The sequence below is a fragment of the Bubalus bubalis genome, chromosome 1 (genome assembly GCF_019923935.1).
Source record: "Bubalus bubalis isolate 160015118507 breed Murrah chromosome 1, NDDB_SH_1, whole genome shotgun sequence".
Taxonomy (NCBI): Eukaryota; Metazoa; Chordata; class Mammalia; order Artiodactyla; family Bovidae; genus Bubalus; species Bubalus bubalis.
In genome coordinates this window covers 38,218,030-38,244,922 of record NC_059157.1, presented here as the reverse complement: position 1 = coordinate 38,244,922, position 26,893 = coordinate 38,218,030, and the positions used below count along the sequence as shown (strand labels likewise).

The window sequence follows — 26,893 nt, the reverse complement described above, 5'->3', positions numbered from 1 at the left end:
AAACTTTAGAAAACATTAACTGATAAATTTAAGATGAATAGCTTTGTATGACAACTAAATGGGCACAAATTCACATCATAAATATTTAAGCTAAGTACAATGACTCACAGGTCATTTTGGTATATAATGATATGAGTGTGTATTTCTATTCCTCTTTTTTAATGACTTTTGTAAACTTTAAGTCTAAATCTTCTTTCATGCACACTAACTTTACCTTTGATTGACTGATTGATTTATCAAGCATTGATATGCCACTCATTTACTGTGTCCCCAGCCTAGATGTTAACATTTGTTTAGCAAGAAAGGGGGCCTTAAAGCATGCTGGTTAAAGCCACAGATTTCTGAACTGGATTGAGTCTAGGCTGCTTTTTATGCCTCTTTGTGATTAATTGAGCAGAGCATGCCTGCTAAACTGATCTGAAATTACAATCACAATTGTGATCTACAGTTGCAATCCCTGCATGACTGTCGAGAGGCTGGAATGAGATGATTCGGTGGAAGCACTGAGCGTCAAACCTGGCGCTTACAAAGCTCAGGCAAAGTATTAGTACTTTTTATTCTAGGTATTATTATTGTGATTATTCCTACTACCACCAAACATATATCTTGCCTGAATGACAGGAATGTATAGAATAAGGAAATTAGGCTTCATTTCATGTTTGCAGAAAATAAAAAGCATGAGAAGTTCTCAAGTCTTGGAAAATTATTTAACGTCTTCCGCTGGAAGAGGAAGGCTCTCGAAAGTCTGGAAACTACCCCAAACTGAAGAAATCTTGTTAATGGAACTCTTGGGAGGAAAAAAGCTCTCTTTATTAACATTTTCATTATGCAGAATTGTAGACCTCAGTGCTAATTTACAATCTCAAGAATAAGAAACATGATACTGCCACTCCAGACCCAGTCCTCTGGAGGGTAACGGCGACTCAGAACCCACAGGAGAGTGATCAGCAGGCCTTTCGGTTCCATTTGGTCTTGTTTTCCTTTCCGACCCAGGGGACTTTTCAAAAGCATCTTTTGATGGTGCCTGGATTCTATGGGTTTACACTCAAAACTGGCCCGGAATTCTCTGAACTGTGTTGCTGCTGCTACTTCACAAGGCAATGGAAGGAGTGAATTCTGAAACCGTATTTGCTATAATGTCACAGCATAGTAATAAAGCTGAATTTTATAGAATCAATCTTTGCTGCGAGAACATGTTTTCATGAGGACTAGTGCATTAACGTTTGTTCTAACATACAAAAGATTTTACTTCTGAGTTGGAGTACAAAGCAGTTACATTTTAGGGAGTTCATAGTCTCTAAAGTATCCATACTAAACATGCTAAAAATATAAGGCTATCTTCCTACTTTATGTTTTCCCTTGGAATCTGATAATTACTAAGATTGAAAAATTATTTGAATTTATAAAGTGTGATTCTAGGTAAACATTCTCTATATGTAATAAAATATCTCATGATTATCATCTTATTTCTAGCTTTCCACTGCTAGTAACATGAGAGGTATTTTGGTGTCTGAGCATTAAATATATGAGCTACTCTTTTTTTCCAAACTGAGGCATAATTGATATATATCATTATATCAGTTTCAGGTGTACAACATAATGGTTTGCTATTTGTATATATTGTGAAACGGTCATTGCAATGAGTCTAGTTAACATCTGTCACCATACATCGTTATTGTTATAAATATTTTGTAAACTATTTATTCGCATGTGGTGTTTATTGCCTTGAACAACAATATATTTTACTTTCTAAACTAAACAGCAGTGGCCCTGTTTATAGAAAGGAGAGAGGGATGGGTCTTATGGAAGTCTGATATATAAAGTGGACTCACTGGCTTTTCCTATTTCAGTCACAGTTTAATGTATCTCTCACTTATATTAAAACACTGACCATTTCCTCCTAATTTACAAAGAAAAATATCTCAGTAAAATTTCTTTGGTTTGGTTGAGATTAGTTAACTTGTTGATCTTGGATGGTAAAAACTGTCATTTTTTTAATGACATTAATGTCATTTAATGCCATTAAATGATAAAGACGTGGGTGCCAGATTCATAATTAATATCCAGCAATCTTATTATCACATCATTATTGAGTACCATTTCATCAGAACATGCAAATGACTTTCACAATAGGTAACTTCTTGTTACCATAGTTCTTGTTTTGTGTTTATTTTTATTCAAAATACATTTGTTGAGGGTCTAATATGTGTTAGTATTACACTCAACAATCTTGCTGTGAATTCCTTCTTAGTGGCTTAAAATTTTAAAAAATATGTATTATTGTTTTGATTTCAACCTAGATGTTCTAATTATTGTTTGAAATTTAGAAGGGAGATTTAAATACGGAACTGCAAGAAACAAGGTTTTCTTAGTCTTTGGAAGAAGGTTAAAACAGATGATTACCCCTTGATGATGCAGCTTTGAGATTACAGTGTATTTAACTTGAGAGTGACTTGTAAAAGGTAATTCATTTTTCATCTGTGTGCCTATGAATTTAAGCTGGATGTCTAAGAAAATCACACTTGGTTGAGCCATAGACTTTCTGGGGGAACTTCAGCAGATGTGTACCAGTCTGGGTGAAAATAACATCTCAGACGTTAGCTGAACTGATGAAAAAGAGCCAGCTGACTCGGACTCCAAAAGTCTCTGAATCTAAGGACTATGTAAACACTGAAAAAATTAGCCATATATCAAATTTAATGTTATGATATAATGAATAAATTTGGGCATAACGCAGACTCAAACTTCAGTGAAATGAATTAAATGGATCTATCAGTTCAGTTCAGTTCAGTTGCTCAGTCGTGTCTGACTCTTTGCGACCCCATGAACCACACCACGCCAGGCCTCCCTGTGGGCATATGCAAACATATACCAAACATATACTGTTGGGTTCCACTCAGGACACTGTCTATAAAGTCTCTTTCTCATCAGTGTTTTACAGCACAGCTTATAAAAATACTTAGATAAAGTATTTTTTTAACTCAGAGCTCCCTCATTTCCCAAAAATATGTTTTCAATGACATTTCCTCATTGGGAATGCATTTATAGATTATCAGTTCAATCACGTCCCCACTTGAGCAAGAGGAAACAGCTGTAGATTTGAAGGCAGAAACACCTCCGGGCTGAGCGATCTGGTCATCCAGCAGTCTCGCTGGGTGAACGTGAGCTGAGGGGCATGCCTCTGACAGTGGTTTCCAACCGTGCACACACAGTGGGATCATCTGGCAGATCTGAGAAAGAGATCAGGCTTTGCCCGTGACAATTATATCTGAATTTACAATATCTTTGCAGACAATTTTAATGGGCATCTAACATAAAGAACTGCTGCTCTATGGGAATCAATAAAGCTCTCATGAGTACATTTGATGTGAAAACTTCTCTGATATTCCTTAGGCTCTTCAGGGTACCACACCTGAAGTCGGAAAAAAAAAAAAAGCACAATTGGAATGATTAGCCAGAAATCCATGCCAATGTCAACAAAATAGCCAAATGCATAGATGAGTAAGGGACTGATATGAACCAAATTTGAAATCAAGATTTCCCAGATTCAGCACTGTTGAAAATTTGGGCCAGAATATTCTTTGTTATGGATAGTGCCCTGTTTACTGCAACATGTTTAACAACATCCCTGGTCTCTACTCAATAGACAATAGTTACATAACCAAAATTTCTGTGTCCCCTGCGGGGAGAAGGCAAGGAGTGGGGAAACAGCATCTGGTTGAGAACCACAGCTCTAATATGAGAGAATACCAAGTCAAAGGAAAGCAAACGGATGCCTGAATATGCTATCACTAAGAATGCAAAATGAAGCAGCACCAACAATACTGAACTCAGTAGGCTGCGAGAAGCACACAGCGTAAAGTTTACTGAAGAAAAAATTACTTGCGTTATTATGTAAATTACTTGAAAATATGCAATCATCATTATTGTCAACAGTATGGCCTAAAGCTATCTTGGCACAAGTGGTGATCAGAAACTTGCTTAAAAAAAAAACTATTTGCCATGTTTCTACCCATTTTATTCCTAATTGTCAAGACGTGGAAGCAGCTAAAATGTCCTTCAGTAGCTGAATGGAGGAATAAACTGTGCTATATTCAGACGATGGAATATTACTTGGCACTAAGAGAAATGACTTATATAAAGCCACAGAAAAACATGAAAGAACCTTAAATGCATATGACTAAGTGAAGAAAGTCTGAAAAGATTACCTAACGTGTGATTCCAGCTATATGACATTCTGGAAGAGGCAACACTATGGCGACGGTAAGAGGACAGGCGGCTGCCAGGCGTGGAGAGAGGAGGATGGACAGGCGGAGCACGGGATTTTCAGGGCAGTCAAAGTATTCTGTTTTACACCACAGAGTCAGATATGTGTCAGACACTTGTCTAAACACACCGAATGTGCAACACCAAGCGTGAAGTCTCAGGGATATTAGGGACTTTGGGTGATTATCTTGCGTCCATGTCGGCTCATTAATTGTAGCAAATGTACCACCTGGTGCAGGATTTAGATAGTGAGGGAGGCTGTTGAGATGTTGGGGTGGGGGATATTTAGGACATTTCTATTAATATATTTTCTGTTCAATTTTTCTCTGAACCTAAATTTGCTCTAAAAAATAAAATCTATTAAAAATATATGAGTTGCAATGCTCTTCTTTATTACCTTGCACTGGTCTTATTCATTCAACAAATCAAACTAAAATGCTTCAGAATATAGTACAGGATTCATCATGAGTTTGCAGTTGCCCTAACACTTGGATGATTGCAGTATTCTAAATAGTTCATTCTAGTTTGCACCCTTCAGGTTACTTATGGAGCTTATTTCTGTTTTCCAAACCCTTGATCAAAGTCCTTTACTCTTTAATTCATTAATAATTAAAATGTCCCTGTGTCAACAATGTGTACTATACGAGGCCTTGGGTATATACTGGTCAAAAATGTCTTTCAAAGATTTTAACCACTGTCTGAACAAACACTGTAAGCCAGCCATGTTCATCAGTGGGCTCAGCATGCGTGTGCTTAGGTAGGCTATACTTTTTCAAGGGAAAGCAGAATTCAAATCAAATCATATTAGAGAGAAAAGCACCGCCAGCCTCTTTTCCAACAAATATTACTGCTGCTAAGTCACTTCAGTCGTATCCGACTCTGTGTCACCCCATAGACAGCAGCCCACCAGGCCCTGCCGTCCCTGGGATTCTCCAGGCAAGAACACTGGAGTGGGTTGCCATTTCCTTCTCCGATGCATGAAAGTGGAAAGTGAAGTCGCTCAGTCGTGTCCGACTCTTAGTGACCCCATGGACTGCAGCCTACCAGGCTCCTCTGTCCATGGGATTCTCCAGGCAAAAGTACTGGACTGGGGTGCCATTGCCTTCTCCAACAAATATTACTATAGAGGAAATTTCCCTTTAGTGAATGCTATTTTATTGTCAGTTACATTGTAAATATCTGAGAAATGGTCTTCTGACCAAGAATCCCAATATGATAATACTAGGCTTAGACATGGGCCTTCCTGGTGGCTCGGTGGTAAAGAACCACCTGCCAATGCAGGAGACACGAGTTCAATCCCTGGGGGGTGGGAGCTGGGGTAGGGAATATCCCTTGGAAAAGAAAATGGCAACCCACTCCAGTATTCTTGCCTGGGAAATCCCACGGACACAGGAATCTGGTGGGCTACGATCCACGTGGTCGCAAGAGTTGGACACGACTGAGCGACTAAACCACCACCACCACCAGGCTTATTCATTCCTCGGTGAGCTTTTGATTTTTATATCCTTAATATATGTCATCTCCCCATAAAGTAATTAAAAAACATAAACTATGGTAGCTAATCTTAAAATGAGGAAATTGAGTCTCAAAAAATGTGGTAAAATTTCATGTTTTGTAAAACGTTACTGGTTTAAGTGCAAAGTCAGAAAGATATAATTCTTTTTTTCCTAAAAGAAATGATAAAATAAAAATCTTTTGGTGGAGATTATTCCCAGTACAGTGGGCATGAGCCTTCTGATTGGAAAAGACAGGTACCTACTAAACAATCAGTATTGCAAAAGACCATTTGTAATCCACAGTTCTCATTGAATCCCCAATCCAGTAGCCTGTTTAAATTATAACTTTTACATGTATGGAAATATTTGGCACATTAAAATCAATGGAACCAATTTAAGAAAACGTATTTCTATTTGCAGTGTCACCTGAGCATATAAAATCGAGGTTACGCACAGTAGAAGCAGTTACTGTGAGTGAATGGATTCAGGATGCCACATCAGGGTTCATAAAGCCTATGAACTGGAGGATTATTTCTATCTATCCTTAAGGTGAATTTCTAGCTTTATTATAAAATTTGATTAAAAAATCTATATGTGCAAGTGACTTCATTTAAACTAGAATATCTTTATAAGCAGAAATTGAAAATTCATTAGTTATAGCTATATCTCCTTAGAACTTTTCAGTTCAGTTCAGTCGCTCAGTCGTGTCCAACTCTCTGCAACCCCATGGACTGGGCACGCCAGGCCTCCCTGTCCATCACCAACTCCCGGAGTTTACTCAAACTCATGTCCATTGAGTCAGTGATACCACCCAAACATCTCATCCTCTGTCATCCCCTTCTCCTCCCGCCTTCAATCTTTCCTAAGAACTTTTCAGTGGGCATCAAATTATAAGATTTAATTTTATATTAATTAAATAAAAAAAAACTGAGGGTTTTAAAAAATGAAAACAGACTATTATCCTGCTATGTACAATTCATCTATGATAACTGTATTTTAACATATTTTCCCCCACATTTTATTTTATTTAGCTATTTTGGTTCCACTGCGTGGCATGTGCGATCTTAATTCCCTGATCAGGGATTGAACCCTTACCCTCTGCAGTGGAAGCACAGAGTCTTAACCACTGGACCTCTAGGCAAGTCTGTCAACAATTTATTCATTCTGTAAAGCTGAAAGTTTGTACACTTTGATCACCATCTCCCCATTTCCCTACTCTCACCCCTGGCAACCACCATTCTCCTTTCTGCTTTTATATGTATAACGGGATTGCTTTTAACAGAACTATTTCAGTTAGGAAGACATGAATCAGAGAGTGTTACTTCATGTCTCTAGTTTCCTTTCTCAACAGTTCATTAAATGTATGAGAAATGATGTGATGAGAAAGTAGTCTCTGTAGTGTTCCTTCCCGAAGTCCAAAGCCCCAGTCCAAATCATGAGAAATATACCAGACAGATTTCAACTCAGGTACATTCTATAAAATGCCTAACTGCTACCCCACAAAACTTTCTAGACCACCAAGAACAAGGGAAGTCTTGGAAAATGTCACAGATCAGAGTAGCCTAAGGAGGAATGACTGACCTGTGACATGCTATCTGTACTCCCTGTGTGGGATACTAGGAGAGAAAAAGAATGCTTGATTTAGGAAAAACTAAAGAAGCCTGAACACAGCGTGGACTTTAGTCAATAGTAATGTTTCTATATAGGCTTACTAGTTGTGACAAATGTACCATGCTAAAGTAAGATGTTACTAGGGAAAACTGAGTTTGATATATATGGACATTCTCTGTAACATCTTCATTGTTCTGTACATCTAAAACTATTATAAGATTAAAAGTTTATTTTTGAAAAAATGCTTTAGGATTTTAAAAATATGTGTGTGTTACTTAACTGTGTCTGACCTTTGTGACTCCATGGACTGTAGTCCACCAAGCTCCTCTGTTCATGGAATTTTCCAGGCAAGAATACTGGAGTGGGTTGCCATTTCCTTCTCCAGGGGATCTTCTCAACCCAGGGATCAAACCTGGGTCTCCTGTATTGCAGGCAGATTCTTTATCATTTGAGCTATAGGGAAGTCTTTTAAAAATATAAGGAGCATTTCACAAAGCATTTCCTAAATGCTATGAAATTATATCCTAGGATGATCGGATGGATGATCTGATATATAGAGAAATCTAATGAGAATGAAAATGCCACTGATATACAAATTTAGAAAAGAACAATTTAGCAGAAAATTATATGCCATGACTTGAATAATCAAAAGAACAAAAACGAACATAAAACAAAACCTTGGCTCAATATTTTTGAGAAGTTATTTTTATTTGAACTGAATTCCAACCACGACCTATGGTGACCGGGAAGGAAGCAGGATGATTTAGACTTTTTTTTTTTTTTTTTTCAATTTTTGCTTTCCAGCAGTTTTAAGTATTTTGAATTAAAAATTCCAACACTAGAAGATTTACTTTTTATAAGAAATTTTCCCATTCTGTCAATGTCATCTTCTAAGGCTCACCAAAATTTTTTGTTCATTTTTATGCTTGAAACCCGAATAGAATGAGACCATGTTTTCTGTTTTTGCCATAATTTATGTACCAGCACAGTTAATAACTGCACGGTCACACTGAGATTGGTCCACTGTCCTGTATTTAGAGTCCAGTTCTGAAACTATAAGTGCATGTGTGAGATCTGCTTCAGATACCTGCGGTAAATATTTTTAAATATGACCACTATGCTTGAAGCAGTTTATGTTCCCCCATCCCGCTTTATGCCCTATTGAGAGGGTGCCAAAATGCATTGCTATAATCTGAAAAAAAAAAAAATGATGTTGCCTTCTTGAGGTTAGATTTAGAATATCCTGCTGCTGCTGCTGCTAAGTCGCTTCAGTCGTGTCCGACTCTGTGCGATCCCATAGATGGCAGCCCACCAGGCTCCCCTGTCCCTGGGATTCTCCGGGCAAGAACACTGGAGTGGGTTGCCATTGCCTTCTCCAATGCATGAAAGTGAAAAGTGAAGTGAAGTCGCTCAGTCGTGTCCGACTCTTTGTGACCCCATGGACTGCAGCCTACCAGGCTCCTCCGCCCATGGGATATCCTAGAGAGAGGCTAAGACTTATTTGAGGAACTTGGCAGTCTTGAATCAATGGTGTTATTATTTTTAAAATTTACTTTTGAAGACACTGAATTTTAGAGATAGACTAGAATACAGAGTTCCTTGATGACAACTTTACTTAGAAAGTTACCTTAAGACTCTTTTAGAGGCAGTCATCAAAATCGACTACTGAGTTATTTCACCCTGCACAGAGCATCCTTATCTTATAAAAAGAGATAACTCATGATTGTGGATAAAAGTCAAGGTTAAAATGAGGACATCTTTGCCATGAAGGAACTTTCCAGTCACCAATGAATGATATCGCTAAAATGTAAAACAATAGGGGCTGGTGAATTATTAAAGCTCTCACAGCCAGATAATTCTCCTATGAAATTAGCCCAAATAAAACATAAATGACAAGACAAATCCTGATTATGAGGTTAGTGAGGGACTCTGTGCCACAGGCTTGAATGCAAATCTGAATCCACCACCCACCATGTACTCATCTCTTGGTGGCAGTTTCATCATCTGTAAAATAAAGGTAATTATTAATATTTACATCTCAATAATACTGGTACCTACTCACATAGTTTGGAGGATTAAATATCCTAGTATTTCGTAAAGTTCCATGTATAGCAACTGGCATATATAAGTACCTAACAAACATTTCCTATTATTAATACTGGATTTATTATTAAAACTTAACTTAAAGTTAGGAAAATGAGCCATGAGTCATGATACACTCTGTAAAGGTAATTCTACAGAGTATGTCTTATGAACACTAGTCTAATATCCTGCAGTCAAAATCTATAAATATCTGAGGCTAAGAGAAAAGATTAAAATAATAAATACAGCTGGTCTTCCTTTTTGACATCCTTGAATTTAACCAATGATGAATGGAAAATATTTTTTAAAATATGCCAGAAAGTTTCAAAAGGCAAAACTTGATTTTGCCACATGCCAGCAACTATTTTATAGCATTTATACTGACAATTACAGAGTTTATATTGTATTAGGTATTAAGTAATTTAGAGATGATTTAAAGTATATGGAGGGATGTGCATAAGGTTAAATACAACACTACACTGTTTTATTGGAGAAGGAAATGGCAACCCACTCCAGTATTCTTGCCTGGAGAATCCCAGGGACAGAGGAGCCTGTTGGGCTGCCGTCTATGGGGTCGCACAGAGTCGGACACGACTGACGCGACTTAGCAGCAGCAGCACACTGTTTTATATAAGAGACTCAAGCATCTGCGGGTCTTGGTCTTTACAGGAGTCCTGGGACCAATCCCCTCAGATACAGTGGATGACTGTAAATGCATATGTTTGTTTACCTGTAAAATGGGGTAAAAAGTAACTGCTTATTTTTGTTACATTAAACATTGTGTGTGCTTTGCAGGTGGTGCAGAGGTCAAGAATCTGCCTGCCAATGAAGAAGATACAAGAAACATGGGTTAAATTCCTGGATTGGGAAGATCCCCTGAAGTAGGAAATGGCAATCCACTCCAGTACTCTTGCCTGGGAAATCCCATGGACAGAGGAGCCTGGTGGGCGACAGTCCATGGGGACGCAAAGAGTTGGACATGACTGAACACACACACACACGAATTCAACATAAACACTGTGTGGCATACTATTGCTGTTTGTTATGAGTCAAAATTGTGTTCCTCTGAAATTCATATGATGAATTCCTAACCGCCCGTACCTCAGAATGTAACCTTATTTGGAGACGGGGCCTTTGCAGAGGAAGGAAACTAAAAATGAGAATGCGAACCCAATGTGACTGGGGTCCTTCAGAAAGGGAAATCTAAACGGCAGATGTGTGGACGGAGCACCAGGTGAAGAGGAAGGCCGTGGCTGGGGTGGTGCTTCTACAAGCCCGGATCGCCAAAGACCACCAGCGCCCGCCGGAGCTCGGAGGAACCAGTCTTGCTGACTCCTTGATCTTGGACTTGAAGCCTCTAGAAATGTGAGATAATACGTTTTTGCTGTTTAAGCCACTCAGTTCATGGTACTTTGTTACGGCAGCCCTAGCAAATGAATGCATAGACTTTAAAATTTTTTATTGTCTTATAGAATACTTAGAGCAGGTAAATTTATGGAAAATAAATATTAATTTCCAAGGAAAGTAGCACATTTAAGAACTCCATTACTTCAAAGGCGCTGGGCTTTAAAATCTGATGTGTCAGAACTAGCGTAGATAAAATTTGAGAGCCATATTGCTGTCATAATGAGAAATTTTTAGAACAAGATAACTTAGTGATGGGTGTAACAAGTATCCGAAGATTTCAAGATGTGAGCCACTGAATAGCTCCCAAATTGCAACCGAATAAATGTATTTTTTGGTTTAAAAACTTAATGGGGAAGAAATTCAAAGGACAGAAAATATTTCTATATTTACAAATTTAAGTTCACATTTAATATATTCAGCAACATTTGACTTGTACTCATGTTGGTGCCATTTATTATTTAATTTAGATAAAAACTGTTACTTAGAATAGTTAAATAAATTTTCACATGCTCTTAGTAAACTAGCGGTCCTCACCCCTAAAAGTTAGTACCATGCTATTGTGTTTTATGTGCCTCACATTTAGGATTTGTAGGGACAGCATGACAAATCTGAAATGAATTTGAAGTTGTCTTGATGCTGCATGATAGAAGTGCATAACGCAGGTCAAGTTATGTTTTCAAGAGACTCATTAGGAAAAGAGAATAGCATTTAGCATCTTCTATTCAGAGATGCAATGCTGCTTTAAAATAAACTGCATTTATGCATTGGGCACAATTCCAGTTTGTGAGCAGAATCAGTTACTCGTGACCATTTTACATTTTATACAGCATGAAAAAACAGGGATAGAATAATACTTTTCTTTCAGCAGTAACTCTGAAAGTTGATTCTATAATATTATAATATGGTTGTTTCAAAAAGTTTTTTTCCACCTGTTAATATCATTTAGAATTCCAAATAGAAATTCATCAACCTATTTTCAAAAAGACATTTTTAAAGCTAAGGAAGACTGATTAAGCAGGCTAACAGGTGAATTCATAAAACAAATAGTAGACTGTAAGATACAATTTACCTACAAATTGGGGGGCGGGGAAGCAGCAGAATGGAAACGAGAAAGCAAAAAACATCAGCAGGACAGTGTGACTGATAAAACATTATTATTTTCTCCTCTGATTCCATGGAGCCCTGAGTCCTGCATGAGCAGGGAGCTGGGTGTGCGGCAGGAAGAGAGGCTAGCAAGGGTATGCCCTGCTCGGTCCACAGCTGCCGCTGCCCACCTGCGGCGGCGGAGCCGGTCTCTTTCTGCAGGCGCTGGTCCCCTGCCTGGAGCCCGTGTTGGGACAGCCCAGACCTGACTCAGAGCCCTCTCTGCTGCATTGATGCTTCTGCAAAACACACAAAGCGCAGCTCTGCTTCTGCCCCGCTTCCGCTCGTTCCCGGTGCAGGGAGGGTGCCCAAGGAGCGGGTGGGCTATGGTGTGGGTCCCCGCTGCCTCGCCTCTGCGGGAGCCCACGCCGCTGCCGTCACCATTCTGGGCTGGTAAGTGGGACTGGTGACAAAATTGTTACTATTATAGAAAAAAATGTGGCTCCTGGTTTTGCTTTAAAAATCCTTATTTGAGATATCTTTGAAATGTTTGAATGGCAAGCAGATAATCATTAATGACACATAGGCGATTTCTTTCAGGACTTTTTGTTTCTGCGTACAGTCCTATGCAGAAACTTCACAATCTCAATGAAACAACATAGTCAGTTGCCCTCTTCCTGGCACAAGGTCACTCCTCAATGGTAAAAGTGTGCTCAGAGACCCTTTTTCTCTGTGATTCTAGGGCTTCAGAATGAGGGACTCTTCGAGCTAGACTGTGCTTTAGAGATGATCTAATGTCTTTATGATATAAGAGAGTCAACTGTGATCTGGAGGAGCTAACTGATTTGCTAAGACAAACAGTGGTGATATAATGATACTGTCCTAATTATAAGAAGAAGTCTGTCATTAACTGAATTCCTCATACTTTATTGGCACAGTATTTGTTGCTGCTTAGTGACTAAGTCGTGTCCATTTCTTGTGACCCCATGGACTATAGCCCGCCAGGCTCCTCTGTCCATGAGATTTCTCAGGCAAGAATACTGGAGTGGGTTGCCATTTCCTTCTCCAGGGCATCTTCCTCACCCAGGGAACGAACTCACGTCTCCTGCATCGGCAGGCGGATTCCTTACTGCTGAGCCACCAGAGAAGCCCTTGGCAGAGTACAAGTGAACCTAAAATCACAGTGTCCCTTCTTAATAGAGAAATCCCTTAGGTATCACTAAAAATTGGCCCAGTGAATATTCATATCTTACTTATTAATCCAAGATCTTTAGCTTAACTTCCTTTGAGTCTGTAATCTGATATTGCCGATCCTAACACTGAGGTGTTACAATAAACAGTGTCCTCCAAAAGAGTCTTACAAGAAATTATTGCAGAGACAACAACAAATACCCATAACATGGGCAAACTATTTTCTCATGTTATTATCATTGTGGACACTGAGCAAATAATACCACTTTTATAAGCTGGTGGAGAAAACAGTTGGTGTCTTTGAACTTTTCTGTAAGACTGAAATAAATTACACCATCCTTATTAAAGACACCTTACATAATAGGAAATATATGCTGTAATTAAATATATATTCTCATATAATTTTAGGAAATAAGAAAAAATGTTAGCTAAAAATGGAAGCTCCCAAGTTTGTGAAAATTACTCTGCATAAACATATGAAAGTACTTTAAACCATATTACTCTTAATTTTCATCTCTTGTGCTTAAATTTTCTGCACTGCATTATCTCTTGACTATAAGTTTGATTTACCATTAAATATAAATAAGAATTTAAAATCTAAATAAGTATAATATAGGGTAATTCTTACCTTACATCAAAACTAAACAGAAATTACAGTTCACACCCAAATTTACAGTAAAATATAGAAACATATATTTAAGGAGGAGAGACATGCATTTATCTATAAATTGCAGACGGATTTTTCTATTATTCTAAACATTGTATGGGAAGCCCAGGGTCATTTGGGAGAAACAAAATATAAATCAGTCAACAGTTTGCTGCCTCCAGAAGCAAAATGAGTTGTATTGCACATGATTTGAATTTGAACCTGAATTTTCACATGTAATAATCTTAAATTAGAAAATAATATCATCACGATTTTAAATAGCCATCACAAGAGGCAATGTAACTGTGTTAAAAAATATATATATTACTTCCATTCCTGGCAGATGAACACAAACACCAGAGTGCTACTGAAATAAACCCGCATGAAGCTCTGAGTGCAAACAGAGAACGTACCCACGCGCTCACACATCTGCCGCAAGTGGTGATTTTGAAATCCCCGTAGAGATCTTTGATAGCCCCGGTTGTGAAGAAGCCTTCCACCATCAGCAGAATGCCATACACAAAGAAGGCAGCTGCAATTCCGTAGATGACATACTTGAAGATGTCAATCCTGGAAGGAAAGACCAAATGATTTAGTTCAACGACTCTTCACGGCTGATCCACAGCAGTGGACGCCCACGTCCTCAGGGTCCTTTGGAACGAAAGCTATGGAATATTTATGTTCATGATGAAGGTTGGATTTTTTAAACATTTTTGCTTTATATGCCTAATGCTTGTACATTTTCTTCTGCCCCTTCCAGGATTTATTGGTTTCTCATGTTTCTAAGTGTTTCCTCTTCCACTGCACCATCCCCTCTCCCCTGGTTCACACCAAGGTAGCCCTGGGTGAGTAGTGGATCATACTGGACTTTGCTGAGATGAATTTGATAAGTAGGATAATTACCATATAATTTTTTAAAAATTACGACAAAATAGCAGATACAAAGGTTTAGATATAAAACACTTGAGTTTTTAAGACATTACGACATTACAAGAGGAAGAAAGCTTTATGGCTAATGATGCATTCATTTCTGATAAAGTAACAATCTCATATTTTTCTTATAGTCAATTGTAATTATGTTTTATGTCACACTTACTGTGATGGTTTCATCACTAATAGTTTCTGTTGACAATAATTGAAAAATTATGGTTTTATAGCTGTTATAATTTTGACAATTAAACTTTTAAGGCAGAATCACTAATGGAATATTATGTGATGGAATTAACTGGGCCTGAGCCAAATTATAGAATAATTCCACAGAGAAATGGGAAAGTATTTTTTTTCTCTTCTGACAATTGAGTGCCCATGTATTTAAGGGGGAGAGAAATATGTATTGTCTATAAATTGCAGATGGATTTTGTTGTTGTTATTCTAGATATTGTATGGGAACCCCCAAACCTTTTGGAAATTAAAAATCATAAATTAATCAGTTTTTCTGCCTCTAGAACCAAAACTAGTAGTTGTGGAGCCATGGTATGAGGCAAGATATACATATTAGCTGCAGTTCTGTGTTTGTGGTCTTCATATGCATTTGAAAGAGAATTTCTCTTCATTTTACTGGCCAAACTTGATTTTTACTCTCCTCAATAATTAAAGTGAGTGTAACAGATAGGGTGGCAAGAAATGAAGGACAGATGCTGTTGGCTTTATACAAAGGGGAAAAGAGTGAATAGGAAGCTCGCTTACACTGATGGAGAGTTAGAAACTTTGGATGCTATGACAATATTAAAACAAATATGTCATAGCATAAATGAACTTGTTGCATCAGTGTACCAGAGCGATGGTTTAGTGACCAGTGATTCCCACTGTCTGAAAAATCTAAATATTCCACAATTCGCTTTGTCATGGGCAATGAAGCAGATGATGTGAATTGCATCAGCCCATCATGCATGTGAAACACTCTGAGGATTTCAACATTCAGATCCCATTTGACATCACTAACGCTTTGAAGAGTTTAGTTAAACCAAACTTGTATGGGTTTTTCCACACAATGCTTAGGTTAAAATGACCTATTTTTAAATATATTTTAATTTTTATTTGAGAATGAAGGCTATGGTTTTTCCAGTGGTCATGTATGGGTGTGAGAGTTGGACTGTGAAGAAAGCTGAGCGCCGAAGAATTGATGCTTTTGAACTGTGGTGTTGGAGAAGACTCTTGAGAGTCCCTTGGACTGCAAGGAGATCCAACCAGTCCATTCTGAAGGAGATCAGCCCTGGGATTTCTTTGGAAGGAATGATGCTAAAGCTGAAACTCCAGTACTTTGGCCACCTCATGTGAAGAGTTGACTCATTGGAAAGGACTCTGATGCTGGGAGGGATTGGGAGCAGGAGGAGAAGGGGACGACAGAGGATGAGATGGCTGGATGGCATCACTGACTCGATGGACATGAGTCTGAGTGAACTCAGGGAGTTGGTGATGGACAGGGAGGCCTGGCGTGCTGCGATTGATGGGGTCACAAAGAGTCGGACACAACTGAGTGACTGAACTGAACTGAACTGAACTGAATTCACATTTAAAGAAAAGTTGCAGGAAATGAATAGTACAAAAAAATCCTATAAACCCTTGATCTACTTTATAACATTTTCCCTCATTTACCTTGCGTTTTTCTCTTTTGGGATAATTTTATCTGAATGGAGAGAAATTCTCTGCAGTACAATGATCGATCTTAAGAACTATAATGTTGATAAAATAGACAGCCAGTTGGAATTTGCTATTTTAAGCAGGGAGCTCAAACCCAGTGCTCTGTGATAAACTAGAGGGATGGGATGGGATGGAAGGTGGGAGGGAGACTCAAGAAGGAGGGGACATATGTATACCTATGGCTGATTCATGTTGATGCATGGCAGAAACCAAGAGAATATTGTACAGCAATTATCCTCCAATTAAAATAAAATTTAAGAAGAAATATAATGTTGATAGAGTACTTGTGTCAAACCTATAATTTGTATTCTAATTTTATTAGCTGGACTGACCCATAGCATTTCCCCCTTGCAACGTGGGATCCAGTCCAGAGGCAAGTTCTGCATTCATTTGCCGTGTTTCTCCCTAGCGTCCTTTAGCTCAGAGCACATCCGCAGCCTGTCTTTGTCTTCGGGACATTAACATTGCTGAGGAATACAACCCACTCCCTCCTTACTAAATACACTATTCTTCATCTGGGGTTTGTCTGATGTATCCTCGTGGTTAGATTCAGATTATTCATTCTTGGCTACATACTAGGTAGGTGATAACTCTGTCCATCTGATGCCACAAAATTAGTAGTGATGCTGTTTTTTATCATTTAGTTGGTGATGTTTGATTTCTGTACTGACTTCTGAGTTTTTCTCAAAACATCCTCTGCCTGTCTCTCAAAACGATATATGTTACTTTTAGTGCCTACCTGAATACTGCAGGATAATTTTCTCTTCCTAAGATCTCTAACTCAAAACCATTTACACCATATAAGGCAAAATTCACTTTTTTGCCACATAAAGTAATATTTATAGGGTTTTAGGGATTAGGAAGTTAGTGTATTTAGAATGAAGCATTTGTTTTTTAACCTATTGCAGTAGCCAAGATTGCTTTTTTTCCCCTCTTGTAACAACTGTTGCCTGTAAAAATTTTCTAAGCATAAAAATATTGGTAACTTTTTACCAATATTTTGGTAAAGCTATATGAGCCAAGATATATGAGCAAAGTAAATATGCCTGTACAGTTCTTTCTGGAGATACTTCTGATCCCCTCTTTTTCACTGTGAGAAGGATCCAGGTGAGCATAAGCAGCAACTTGGGACATGAGAATATACAGGCGCCGAAAGGCAAAGCATCCTCCTAGATTCAGAGACTAGAGATCATTTTTACAAAACCTAAAAAGTGCACCCCGATAACCTCTTACTGATTGTCTTTATTTCAATATGTTTTATTCCAGTAAAACTACTGTGTTCCCTAAAAATATTCCTAAGAGGTAGGAATGGGTGCATTTTTCATTAAGGAGTAAGCGTCACAGTCCCAAACCCAGGATACTACTCTCTGAGGCATTCCAATTCAGTCACAAGAAAACCATGAATAATCTCTGCTTCTGTTCCACACTGCTTTGGATGGACTAGCTCATCAGAGGTCATCCTGTGTTATATAATCACAAGGTCCTAGTGATCAGTGAAACAGAGATGCGGGAAAGTCAGGGTCAGATGCAGAGAGAAATCTGAAGACGCTCCACGGGTGGCTTTGAAGAGGGAAGGGGGCCCTGAGCCAAGGATGCAGGTGCCCCTGGAAGCTGGAGCAAGTGAGAACGTGGATTCTCTCCTGGATCCACCAGATGGAGTGAAGTCCTGCCAATCCCTTGATTTGACCCCATTTCAATAAGCTCAGTGAGATCCATTTCAGACTTCTGACCTTGAGAAATGTTAAAAAATAATAAATGTGTTTTTCTAATTCACTGGATTTGTTGTAACTTCTTACAGCAGTAATAGGAAGCTACGCACAACCATTACAAACATCATTTAAGATAAATCCTTGGGCAGTGTAGGTTATTTCTCTGGGATAAATTCCTAGAAAATTTTAAGGTATGTATTGTGAAATAGGGTCCAGAAAGTTCGTGCCAAAATAAAAATGCATGGATAACCAGTAAAAGGGTCTATTCTCTGTTTCCCAATACTGAGAATTACCATTTAACTTTTCTAATAAACTGATAGTTTAAAAGCAATGCATTATCATTTTAATTAATTTTCTTGGTTTAGTGGTATGGATAAACATATATTTATAAGCTATTAATCATTTGCATCCCATAAGAAACATGTTTTTATATTTTTCCAATTATTCTACTAGAATATGTATCCTTTTCTTGAATTTATTCTATTAAAATTAGGAAATCTTGTTAGGTAAGTGGTAAATATATTTCTCAGTTTTTAAACATCTTTTAACTTTTCATAATACTTTAATGAGTAAAATTTAATTTTTATTATCTCAAATCTGTATATTCTTGTAATTTCTTACATTGTTTACTTACTTCTTGCTCCATAAGAAGTAAAACTTTAAATCTATACTTAAATCTGTGTGAGTGTGTGTGTGTGTGTGTGTGTTAGTCGCTCAGTCATGTCCAACTCTGTGATCCCATGGACTGTAGCCCACCAGGCTTCTTTCTCCATGGGATTCTCCAGGCAAGAATACTGGGTGGGTTGCCGTTCCCTTCTCCAGGGGATATTCCCAACCCAGGGATCGAACTTGCATCTCCTCATTGCAGGCACATTCTTTCCTGTCTGAGCCACCAGGGAAGTCCCATTTAAATCTGTACTTTTACAGATTAGTTTACTCTTAAATTTTAACTTTAAATCCATCTGAAAAATTTCTGGTAAAAATGTGAGTAGGAACATAATTTTGTATGTAGTTATAAGTTCTTATATGTATGTCTGTGCCAATGCCATGTGGTGTCAATTATTGCAGCTTCTCAACTCTCTCTACTTCATTAACCTGATGCATCCTCGAAATCAGCTCAAGTACTAACTAGCATTATCTGATTCATATCTATTGAGTCTAATGCTTTTGAACTGTCGTGTTGGAGAAGACTCTTAAAAGTCCCTTGGACTGCAAGGAGATTCAACCACTCCATCCTACAGGAAATCAGTCCTGAATATTCATTGGAATAACTGATGCTGAAACTGAAACTCCAATACTTTGGCCACCTGATGTGAAGAACTGACTCATTTGAAAAGACCCTGATGCTGGGGAAGATTGAAGGCAAGAGGAGAAGGGGACGGCAGAGGATACAGAGGATGAGATGGCTGGATGGCATCACCAACTCAATGGACCTGAGTTTGAGTGAACTCCAGGAGTTGGTGATGGACAGGGAGGCCTGCCGTACTGCAGTCCATGGGGTCTCAAAGAGTCGAAAACAACTGAGTGACTGAACTGAACTGAACTGAGTCTAATGCGGATGGCGCTTTGCTAACATATGTTTCCTATGTCTGTACAAGAGGAAAAATAATTTGTCTTATACTACTTTGTGTCCCTAAAGATTAGCACAATGACTTGCACAGAGTATAACCCTGTAGTATTTGCTAAGTGAATTAATTAAAAAACAAACCAGACTAAAGATTGTCTTTGAAAAAAATGTGAATATTTGAAAACAAGTACATGGCAGAAGTATAATAAATTCAAGGAGTTTTAAATATATTTCCATACTTGATATTTGCAATAGCCCAAATAGCAAAATAAGCACTGATCCTAAAGTAACTGTTCTTGAAAAAAGAAGACTGAGGTTTAGCAAGTGAATATAGATTGTAATATAGTGTAATAAGTGAATATAGACTTTATTTTCTTGAGCTCCAAAATCACTGCAGACGGTGACTGCAGTCATGAAATTAAAAGATGCTTGCTTCTTGGAAGAAAAGCTATGACCAACCTAGACAGCATATTAAAAAGCAGAGACATTACTTTGCATACAAAGGTCTATATAGTCAAAGCTATGGTTTTTTCCAGGAGTCACATATGGTTGTGAGAGCTGGACAATAAAAAAGGCTGAGCAATGAAGAATTGAACTGTTTTGAACTGTGGTGCTGGAGAAGATTCTTGAGAGTCCCTTGGACAGCAAGGAGATCCAACCAGTCAATCCTAAAGGAAATCAGTCCTGAATATTCATTGGAAGGAGTGATGCTGAAACTGAAGCTCCAACACTTTGGCCACTTGATGCGAAGAGCCGACTCATTAGAAAAGACCCAGATGCTGGGAAAGATTGAAGGCAGGAGGAGAAGGGGACAGAGGATGAGATAGTTGTATGGCATCACTGACTAGATGGACATGAGTTTGAGCAAGCTCAGGGAAATGGTAAATGATAGGGAAGCCTGGTGTGCTGCAGTCCATGAGGCTGCAAAAGTTGGACACGACTGAACAACTGAACAACATAGATTGTAAGCATCTCAGAATCGGAGGTTCATTACCAGCCTTGTCTAAGCACATTCACTGACAGGCAAATCACTACATTCTAAGGAGCCCATGTGTTCTTTAGAAAACTCTGACTCTTGAAAACGCTGCCACTTCTCAGCCACTATGTGACCCTGGATGTACCTCCTGGTTTAATCATACCCAGGAGGTACTGGTACACATCTTCCCTCTGTGTTTTCATGAGCTGTTTGCCAACAGGAAGAGGGTTTTAATTCATTCACTAGCTTCACAGGGCTTAGGATAAGGAATTTTAGTTATTTGAAATATGAAAAGAGAGAACTTGAGCACTTTCTTTTATTCCAATCTAAATGGCATTCTTCTCATGCCAAAGATGCATTATTGATTTCACATTTCACTCCCAATATAAGAGGTCAAGGTTAAAGTTCCGGAGTTAGCATATGACCTCTGATTCTTCTGCTGCACCCACACATGTACAACCTTGCGGAGCTTTTGTCAAGGTTTGTGATCTATAAAGGTTTGTGTCTAAATGTCAAATAAACATGTTGGCAACTGGTTTTCAGTAGATTTATGCAGTCAATCATTCCATGCCACTTATTAAGCTTCTTATTTCTTGCAAACTTCTATAACTAAAAGTTAGCACTTTGGATGTAGCCTAAATATAGAGGATCTGTAGATCTTAAAGACATCTGTGGTAGCTTAAAATAATGCACAGTGAAAACATATTTTGTCCAGTGTAGGCTGAGATAAAACTAAAAAGAAAATGTCAGTATTGTCACATTAAAATATATCTATGGAATCATTTGCTTAAGGCTCTTTGCAAACCAACATGTAATAATCCAAAGCATTTTCAGATAGTTTAATTATATTCCAAATGATGAGTATCATTCATAAACTCTCAAGGATCAATTCATGCTATATACCTGATTCAGTGTTAATCGATAAACTGTCTACTACAGGTTTAAAAAATTCAATCTAATGGATAATGCTGAATTTTCAGAGTTTGTAAAATAAAGTTACACTGGGAAATATAAGTGATATAATTTCCTTCTCTCTTTTTTCATTATTTTTAAAATTTGTTATTTATTTATTTCCATTTGTCAGTGACATTGACGAAGTTCTAAATTGATGCTTCAGAGTTAGGGACTATTTTTAAATAATTTACCTGCCTATCTGAGTGTCTAATCAACAACTACCTCCTTTTAATCATTATGTGTGTGTATGGTTTTGGGGGGGCATTATCACACACATGTTTTGTTATGTTTCTTATTTTATGACCAATCTCTCTCCAATCTTAAGTGCCAGTATATTTTAGATACACATGCATTATTTCAACTTTTCCTCAAAATTTTGTTATCATTATGTCCAAGGGGACATGCTTTTCACTCTCCCTAAAAGTATTTTTTCGTCTATAAAATACTGCCTCACTTATCCCTGTTCATTTAACACACAGCACTGAGCACACAGACTCTCAAAATGAGAAGCGATACCAGGTTGACCTACATGGTAAAGACATCCAGTGTGTCTCCAGCAGTCCTGGCCATCTCAAAGTAGGTTTGCAGGATGTTGACAGTTCCAGAAAGTGCTTCATGACCACAGCCACAGAACAGGGCAACCCCGGCGTAGAGCAGGATGGTGGCGATCAGAGAGGCATAGGGAATGCCGCCCAGGCATTTAATACAGCACTCGAAACACCCTGCAGAAGACCAACAGAAAAAAAAATTAGAAATTAATATTCCATGTTAATCTAATGAAACTTTTTCTCAAACTTAAAGGAATATGCAGTATTGCATTTATAGATGACATCAGGTCAACCACACAAGTCCAATCCTATGGTGTCCTGGAAAGTATACAAATCAAGTTCCTTAACTAGCAACCATCCTCCACAGGCAAGAGAAGGCTTACTTCACCTGGGGGTTTCCTCTTCTACCCCAAAATTACAGAAGCCCTTCCTTCCCAAATAGGATTTCCTTTTTTTTTTTTTTTCCTACACCACATGGTATGTGGGATCCTAGTTTCCCAACCAGGGATTGAACTCACACCCCCTGTGTTGGGAATGCAGAGTCTTAGCTACTGAACCTCCAGGGAAGTCCCAGATTTCCTATAATAATTAATCTTCACTATACAGGCAAGAATACACAGAAGAACTGTGCAAAAAAGATCTTCAAGACCAAGATAATCATGATGGTGTGATCACTCACCTAGAGCCAGACATCCTGGAATGTGAAGTCAAGTGGGCCTTAGAAAGCATCACTACGAACAAAGCTAGTGGAGGTGATGGAATTCCAGTTGAGCTATTTCAAATCCTGAAAGATGATGCTGTGAAAGTACTGCACTCAATATGCCAGCAAATTTGGAAAACTCAGCAGTGGCCACAGGACTGGAAAAGGTCAGTTTTCATTCCAATCCCAAAGAAAGGCAATGCCAAAGAATGTTCAAGCTACTGCACAATTGCACTCATCTCACACGCTAGTAAAGTAACGCTCAAAATTCTCCAAGCCAGGCTTCAGCAATACGTGAATTGTGAACTTCCAGATGTTCAAGCTGATTTTAGAAAAGGCAGAGGAACCAGAGACCAAATTGCCAACATCCGCTGGATCATGGAAAAAGGAAGAGAGTTCCAGAAAAACATCTACTTCTGCTTTATTGACTATGCCAAAGCCTTTGACTGTGTGGATCACAATAAACTATGGAAAATTCTTCAAGAGATGGGAATACCAGACCACCTGACCTGCCCCTTCAGAAACTTATATGCAGGTCAGGAAGCAACAGTTAGAACTGGACATGGAACAACAGACTGGTTCCAAACAGGAAAAGGAGTATGTCAAGGCTGTCTGTTGTCACCCTGATTATTTAACGTATATGCAAGAGTACATCATGAGAAACGCTGGGCTGGAAGAAGCACAAGCTGGAATCAAGACTGCCAGGAGAAATATCAATAACCTCAGATATGCAGATGACACCACCCTTATGGCAGAAAGTGAAGAGGAACTAAAAAGCCTCTTGATGAAAATGAAAGAGGAGAGTGAAAAAGTTGGCTTAAAGCTCAACATTCAGAAAACTAAGATCATGGCATCTGGTCCCATCACTTCATGGGAAATAGATGGGGAAACAGTGTCAGAATTTATTTTCTTGGGCTCCCAAATCACTGCAGATGGTAATTGCAGCCATGAAATTAAAGGATGCTTACTCCTTGGAAGGAAAGTTATGACCAACCTAGATAGCATATTGAAAAGAAGAGACATTACTTTGCCAACAAAGTTCCATCTAGTCCAGGCTATGGTTTTTCCAGTGGTAATGTATGGATTGAGAATTGGACTGTGAAGAAGGCTGAGCGCTGAAGAATTGATGCTTTTGAACTGTGGTGTTGGGGAAGACTCTTGAGAGTCCCTTGGACTGCATGGAGATCCAACCAGTCCATCCTAAAGGAGATCAGTCCTGGGTGTTCATTGGAAGGACTGACGCTAAAGCTGAAACTCCAGTACTTTGGCCACCTCATGTGAAGAGTTGACTCATTGGAAAAGACCCTGATGCTGGGAGGGATTGGGGGCAGGAGGAGAAGGGGATGACAGAGTATGAGATGGCTGGATGGCATCTCCAACTCGATGGATGTGAGTTTGAGTGAACTCCAGGAGTTGGTGATGGACAGGGATGCCTGGCATTCTGCAATTCATGGGGTCACAAAGAGTTGGACACGACTGAGTGACTGAACTGAACTGAACTGAAACATGCATATCATTTTATCTTGACTGTATTGCTCTCAAATTTCACATTTTGGTTTTTATTTCCATGACATTTATTCTTTTCAACTCCCTGGGCCTGTTTCTTTTACACAGTGAGTCAAAACCTGTTAATTGTGTTTGAATCCAATTTAGTGGACGTTGACCAGCATTTATTAAACGTGGAAGAGAATGCAGGAAGGTACTGCACATAGGAAGGCACATTACTTTAGAATCACTTTGAGTTTAGAAAAGAGAGACCGGAATGGGTTATGGATTCCACCCCTCTGTGTTTCAGGGTGAGGTTATTCTTCTGAATTAATCACTTGTAAAGGAGTGATAATAAAATGGACTCAAATGGTTCTTGTGAGCATTAAATGAGTTAACAGAAAATAGTGCATGACATAGAGTAACTACTCAGTAAATGTTACATCTATCATTATTGAATATAACTGTAACTATTATAAATATTAATTATTACCGTGCTGCAATATGGTTTCCAAAAATCATTTGACCATAGTAATTACTTTTGCTTTTTGAAGTTTCATCATTTTAGTCTTCCATTTTCCAAAGATGGCTTTAAACTAGTCTGAAACATCACCTAACCTTGGTTGTTGATATTCAAAATAAGTATCAGAACTCTCTAGTCAACTCAGATATGTTCTTCTAAGGAATTGACTAGAAATGCCTAAGTATATATGTGTTGCCACAAGAAATACTGATGAGATGCTGTTTCTCAGCCACTGCTGAGAAAGGGAAGTTCAGGTTAGATGTGCAACAAGCAAAGAGGAACTCTATGTATCAGTTTCACCTCTGTTCCCCACTGCTTCCCCACACATATCCTATTTCAAAAATTTCCTGCTACTATTGTCTTTTGGAAATTGTGGATCAAATTTCCTTCTGTAATGCTGAAACCCCTCAAACTCTCTCCATGTATTGACTTTTCATCTCTTCAGAAACTAATAACAAATAATATTGGACAATGGATTGTTATGTACTGTACTTAATTCATGGGAAGATCTGTGTGTGTTTTATCTATAATGTGTATATATTTATAAGCTACATATGAACCATGCAGTGATTGCAAAGTTCCTGTGTGAGGTAACTGCATTCAGAGGGTGGGTTAGTCTGCTGTTTCATTGCTCATTGAACTAGCCTCCTTAAGAGAATTATGGATCATCTTATCTGTCCCAGGAGAGGTTAAGAAAAGGAGTTTGAACACCTTCCCACTTCCACAGCTCTTGCTAACACAGGCAAAATTATTTCCTGAACATTCCTCCCCCGACACACATGATACACACAACACACACATGCATGCACGCACATACACACACAGTGTGGTTAGGTAGAAAAGGTTAGAACATCTTGCCACCTTATGTGATAGGAAGAAATTTCACTGGCAGATGGGTGAGACCAGTGTGTGGAGTATCTGAATGTCACTGAACACAGTTTTGAGCAGAGATTAACAGGGTAGCAAAAAAAAAAATAATCTTTGGACTGTTTAAAAATAAAGAAAAAACCTAAAATTGGTACCAACCCAAAGAAGAGCCACTCTTAATTTTGGCAAGTGTCCCCAAGAGCCCCATGATCTCAAATCCTTGTCCTTTGTAGTTTCTCTCCCTATTTTTCTTGAAGGGTCTAAATGTGTGGCATGTCTACTGCAGACACTGAGGTGTCCGATTAAAGTATCCACGAAACCCTTAGGAACAGGAGTCAAATATACAGGAAAGGGTCCAAACACTGAATTCATGGATAGGAGTTACCTTTGCTGATCCCACCCCTCAAGCTTCCAACAGAATAAAGATATACTGTGACTGTCTCAGGACCAAAGGGAGTGGTAAACCCACTGGTGGTCACCAGATTGCCATGAGTAACATGGAAACTCGCAATACCATATGCAAAATAGATAGCCAATGGGAATTTGCTATATGACTCAGGGAACTCAAACAGGGGGTCTGTAATAATCTAGAGGGGTGGGATGAGGAGGGAGACAGGAAGGGGTTCAGGAGGGAGGGGACATGGGTGAACCCATGGCTGATTCTTGTTGATGTCTGACAGAAAACCACAAAATTCTATAAAGCAATTATCCTTCAATTAAGAAATAAAATGGCAAAAAAAGAATTTCTGATTAATTTTGTTACTAATTCCAGCCAGTTTCTGCTTATTTCATGTTTTGTCTGTTGTGTGTTAGTTGGACCAATTCTAGCCTACAAGCAACCAAGCCTGGTTGCCTAGACTATACATATGGTGGGAGGGGAGATGCTCTTTGTGCCATGGTCTGTGTAGTATTAAGGATAAAGTGAAAGTGTGAGTCACTCAGTCACGTCTGACTCTTTGTGACCCCATGGACTGTAGCCCGCCAGGCTCCTCTGTCCATGGAATTCTCTAGGCAAGAACCCTGGAGTGGGTAGCCATTCCCTTCTCCAGGGGATCCTCCCCACCCAGGGATCAGAATCCAGGTCTCCAGCATTGCAGGCAGATTCTTTACCATCTGAACCACCAGGGAAGCCCAAACATTAA

The 26,893-nt window shown here is 38.7% G+C and overlaps 1 protein-coding gene across 2 annotated transcripts in view; it reads right to left on the bottom strand.

Moving 5' to 3' along the window:
• GPM6A (glycoprotein M6A) overlaps window positions 1-26,893 on the bottom strand; it is a 252,786-nt gene that overhangs the window by 15,877 nt on the left and 210,016 nt on the right. For both annotated transcript variants that reach the window (XM_006078113.4, XM_006078112.4), the window contains exons 2-3: window positions 22,158-22,350; window positions 14,196-14,352 (exon numbers count right to left, since the gene is read on the bottom strand). In XM_006078113.4, the coding sequence (XP_006078175.3) occupies window positions 14,196-14,352; window positions 22,158-22,350 (350 nt within the window). The remainder of the gene's footprint in view (window positions 1-14,195; window positions 14,353-22,157; window positions 22,351-26,893) is intronic.